General features: G+C 59.2%; 2 protein-coding genes across 2 annotated transcripts; both read right to left on the reverse strand.

The window, feature by feature from the left end:
- Window positions 1-290: 290 nt before the first annotated feature.
- Window positions 291-1,279, reverse strand: LOC120626996. Its single transcript, XM_039894834.1, has 2 exons — window positions 761-1,279; window positions 291-434 (listed from the first exon to the last, which is right to left on the reverse strand). Exons 1-2 carry the CDS (start codon window positions 1,277-1,279, stop codon window positions 291-293), a joined length of 663 nt encoding a protein of 220 aa, XP_039750768.1.
- On the reverse strand, window positions 1,279-3,201 carry LOC120626997. Its single transcript, XM_039894835.1, has 2 exons — window positions 1,628-3,201; window positions 1,279-1,492 (listed from the first exon to the last, which is right to left on the reverse strand). Exons 1-2 carry the CDS (start codon window positions 3,199-3,201, stop codon window positions 1,279-1,281), a joined length of 1,788 nt encoding a protein of 595 aa, XP_039750769.1.
- Window positions 3,202-3,563: the final 362 nt, after the last annotated feature.

A 3,563-nucleotide genomic window follows, 5' to 3' on the forward strand; every position in this document is an offset into this window, starting at 1 on the left:
CTTCGTCGGTGACTGGAGGGGCTTCCACTGGCTCTTCTTGTTCCCCGGACGGAGGTGCCATAATCGGGGGTGAGAACACCGGTGGCTGGGGAAAGAGTCCGGACACCACCCGGTTAAGAAGGCCCGGCTCCATGAAATCCATGGGGGGGGCACTCCGCATCTTACCTCTTACGATGCGGTATGGCCGGCCCCATGGATCCCTATCCAAGGTTGCCAAGAACTCCTCGTTGGCGGCATCTTTGGCATTGGCAATGGCTACTTGGAAGGCCAGTTTTGCCCTCTGAAGCTTCCTATAGAGGCGAGTTACTTCTGGCCCAGACAGCGGTCTCCTGCGGCGGCAGCGGGTGTAGGCCCGGCGCGCCCGATTGCTGGCGGCCCGGAGAGCCGCAATTTCCGGTGACCACCAGTATACTGCCCTCCGGGCGGGAAGGCGCCTAGTCCTGGGCATTGCCGCGTCACATATCCTAGATAGGGCGATGCGAAAGTGCATCGCCCTGTCTTCAATGCCCGTCGATCCCGGGGGAGCGGTGTTCCAGGCCTCGATTATGGCCCCCTCCTCCGCCATTTCGCGGTCGAGGTGGGCTAAGGTCCATCTGGGAAACACTCCTCTCCCTCCCCCGGTCTGCCCTTGAGAGGCCGGGAGTGACGCGGAGACTCTCCACCGAATATATCGGTGGTCAGACAGAGTCTCTACTTCCTCAAGGACACGCCAGTCCCGGGTGCGTGAGGCGATGGCAGGGGTAGCGAATGAAATATCCACTATTGACCCCCCCTGCTGTCGCACACAGGTGTTGACGCGTCCTCGGTTGAGTAGGACCAGGCCAACCATGGCAGCCCAGCTCTGTAGCTCAACCCCCCTCAGGTCTGTGATGGGCGATCCCCACGCGGCGGACTTTGCGTTGAGATCTCCCATCAAGATAACCTGGGCTGGGGCCGCACCTCTCACCACTGGCTCCAACATTCTGAGATATGACTCAAAGTCGGACAGAGGTCTATTTGGGGAGAAGTATACTCCAATAAGTATCACCTCCCCCCATCCGACTGCAACGAACCCTGGTCCGTTGCGTATTGGAACCAGTGGAACCCCGTGTCCCGGCACCACAATGGCCACCGAGCCCTCAGTATCCCCAGCCCAGTTTGGTTGGGGGGGGATAAAGTAGGGCTCAGTGGCTGTCACCACTTTAATCTGCCACTCTGCCATGTGCTGCATCAGGAGATCCTGCGCGCGGGCAGAGTGGTTAAGATTTGCCAGGAGGAAGTCGTTATGACGTACTGACATTAAGCGTCCATTTCGATGTCCTCCGGTTCAGTCTCCTGTTGCCCATTGCCTGTGTCAGGGGCCCGGGTCAAAGGGGCCTCTTTACCCTTTGTAGGGGGTGGAGAGCACTTCAGCCCCCCCATGACATGCCCAGCTTTCCTACCCAACTGCGTGCAGACTGCACACTTCGGGTCAGCTGAGCACGAGGCCGCCTTGTGCCCATCCTTACCACATCTGAAGCACAAAGTGCTTCGGTCGGCAGGTGACGGGCAGAGAGCCCTTGTGTGACCCACCCCCATGCACTTAAAGCAGCGCATCGGGATAGGTTCCACGAGGGTAATACGGGCCGCAGACCACCCAACGACTAACCGTCCTGCCGCAATGAGCAGCTTTGCTGCGGGCACCGGGCATCGGACAAGGGATGATCCAGTCCCACTTGGTCCCATTCGAATGGCGCCAACCCTAACCTGCTCCGGTGGGACGTTTCCCTTCTCTGCCGCCACTCGCTGGACCTCTTCGGGAGTGACCGACTCGTCGAGCCCGACCAGCCGAAGTTCGGCAGTTTTCATGGGCCGGGACACCGTCACCCACTCGCCAACGAGGCCTTGCAATTTCCCGGCCAGCTCATCCGCGGCCTTTGCACTGCCGGCTCCTGGGACCTCAATAATTCGAGCCCCGGTGGCGGATTTGCGGACCCGCACGTGATCTACCCCGACCTCCGAAAGGGCAAAGCCAGAAGTGGCTGCCTTCATAACCGTCGCATAACTTTGTGTTGCGACGGCTTCTGGCCTTAGGGTAATAACGACTGCCGAGGACTTGGGCGAGGTCAATTTACCCTTCCGGGTAGCCGGCGGAGTCTTAGCAGGTGCGTGGGCTGGGACGGTAGTTTTGCGTCCAGCGGGCTTCTTGGAATTGGCCTTGGCCTTCCTCCCGACTACTTCTGACCAGGCTGGCGGAGTCGGGGCCGTGGTCGCAGCGGCCTCGGTCTCATGTGGCGTTTCTTTACGCAAGGGAGCGCTACCCTCTGCCTGTGACGTAGGTGCAGGCTTGGTTGCCTTAGGTCCTGCCGTTTGCGTCCGTTGCGTCTTCGCTGGGCGAGCTGGCGATGGGCCCGCGGAAGGCTCGTCCGGGGGGTGGCGGTCTACTTTCCCCCTCTTCTTGTCTGCCGCTAGTGGGGGCCTCAGTATGGGCTCCTGAGGCAGCCGCTTTTCCAGCTGTTTGAGGCGCTCGTTCACCATCCCTCCAATTGAAACAAAGAGATCCCTTTTGAGGGTTTCGAGCATTTCCCCAAGAGCTGGGGAGGCCTGGGGATCCACATCTAGGTCAGGCTGACGCATTGGAGCAGGGGATTTCTCCCTTGCGGAGAAAGAGGTCCGGAGAGCCTTGACCTCGGCTCGTAAAACAGCCATCTCCTGTCGCATCCTCCTATTATCTGCCCGAAGCCTCCTAGCTTCCTCGTCAGCCGTCATTGCCTGGAGGGAATCCATGGCCGAGTAGATAATCTTAGTGGCCCGGTTTATTTCCCCCCTGACACCGCCCTTGAGGTTGCCTGATTTCTGGGTTTCACTCATTATCGAGGAAACCGCGCTCCTGGCTCTGTCAATCAATTCATCCCTTGAAAGGGCGTAGTCAATGTGCGATAGGATGGGGCTACGTTCTCGAAGCTCCTCATCCGCTGTCTGAGACCTACTCTGAGTGGTAGTAGGACGGCGCCCCCTCTCTGCACCCATCCCCCTCCCAGTTTTCGACCACAATTTAGGTTCAGGCTCAGGCTCCACTGCCGCAGCCTTCTCCAAGGGCTCCCCCTCTTCCTCGTCTAATGGGTCAATCACCTCACGGGGCCGCTTAGGGGCGGCTCCAGTGCCTTTCCAAGGCCCAACCAAAGCCTCCAACTCTCTGTCTGCTTCCTCCGAATCTGAATCCACGAGTGACTCAACGTCCATTACCTCTTGCGTTGGTTTCGGCAGAACAATTTTCAGCCTAATACCAGTATCCGAGGGGCGAGCTATACAGCTCGTTCCCTCCTCTCCTTGCGGGCCTTCTAGCCCTCTAATATTGTACTCCACTCCCTCCACACCTCCACACCCTCTATCCTCCTCTTCCTTACGACTGGTGGCCCCCCCGTATACATGGGGCCGATGCGCCACAAGTGACGCACCAAGGGATTCCCCCTTGCGGGGACCCTCCCGGGTAGATTTTTTTTTCCGGTCGTGTATCCATTTTGTTTTTAGGCCTAATGGGGACCCTGCCCAGACACCCTAGTGGCTGCACTCCCAGCAACCATGCATCCCATCGGCGGGCATCA

The sequence above is a fragment of the Pararge aegeria genome, chromosome 10 (genome assembly GCF_905163445.1).
Source record: "Pararge aegeria chromosome 10, ilParAegt1.1, whole genome shotgun sequence".
NCBI lineage: Eukaryota > Metazoa > Arthropoda > Insecta > Lepidoptera > Nymphalidae > Pararge > Pararge aegeria.

Bases quoted from the DNA above. Each gene is read 5' to 3' on its own strand.
- LOC120626996 (XM_039894834.1), bottom strand. From the start codon at position 1,279: ATGTCAGTACGTCATAACGACTTCCTCCTGGCAAATCTTAACCACTCT. The intron at 435-760 runs GTGGATATTTCA...GCCCAGGACTAG, and splicing joins GACAGCAGGGGGGGTCAATA to GCGCCTTCCCGCCCGGAGGG.
- LOC120626997 (XM_039894835.1), bottom strand. From the start codon at position 3,201: ATGGACGTTGAGTCACTCGTGGATTCAGATTCGGAGGAAGCAGACAGA. The intron at 1,493-1,627 runs GTTAGTCGTTGG...TTTGTGCTTCAG, and splicing joins CTGCTCATTGCGGCAGGACG to ATGTGGTAAGGATGGGCACA.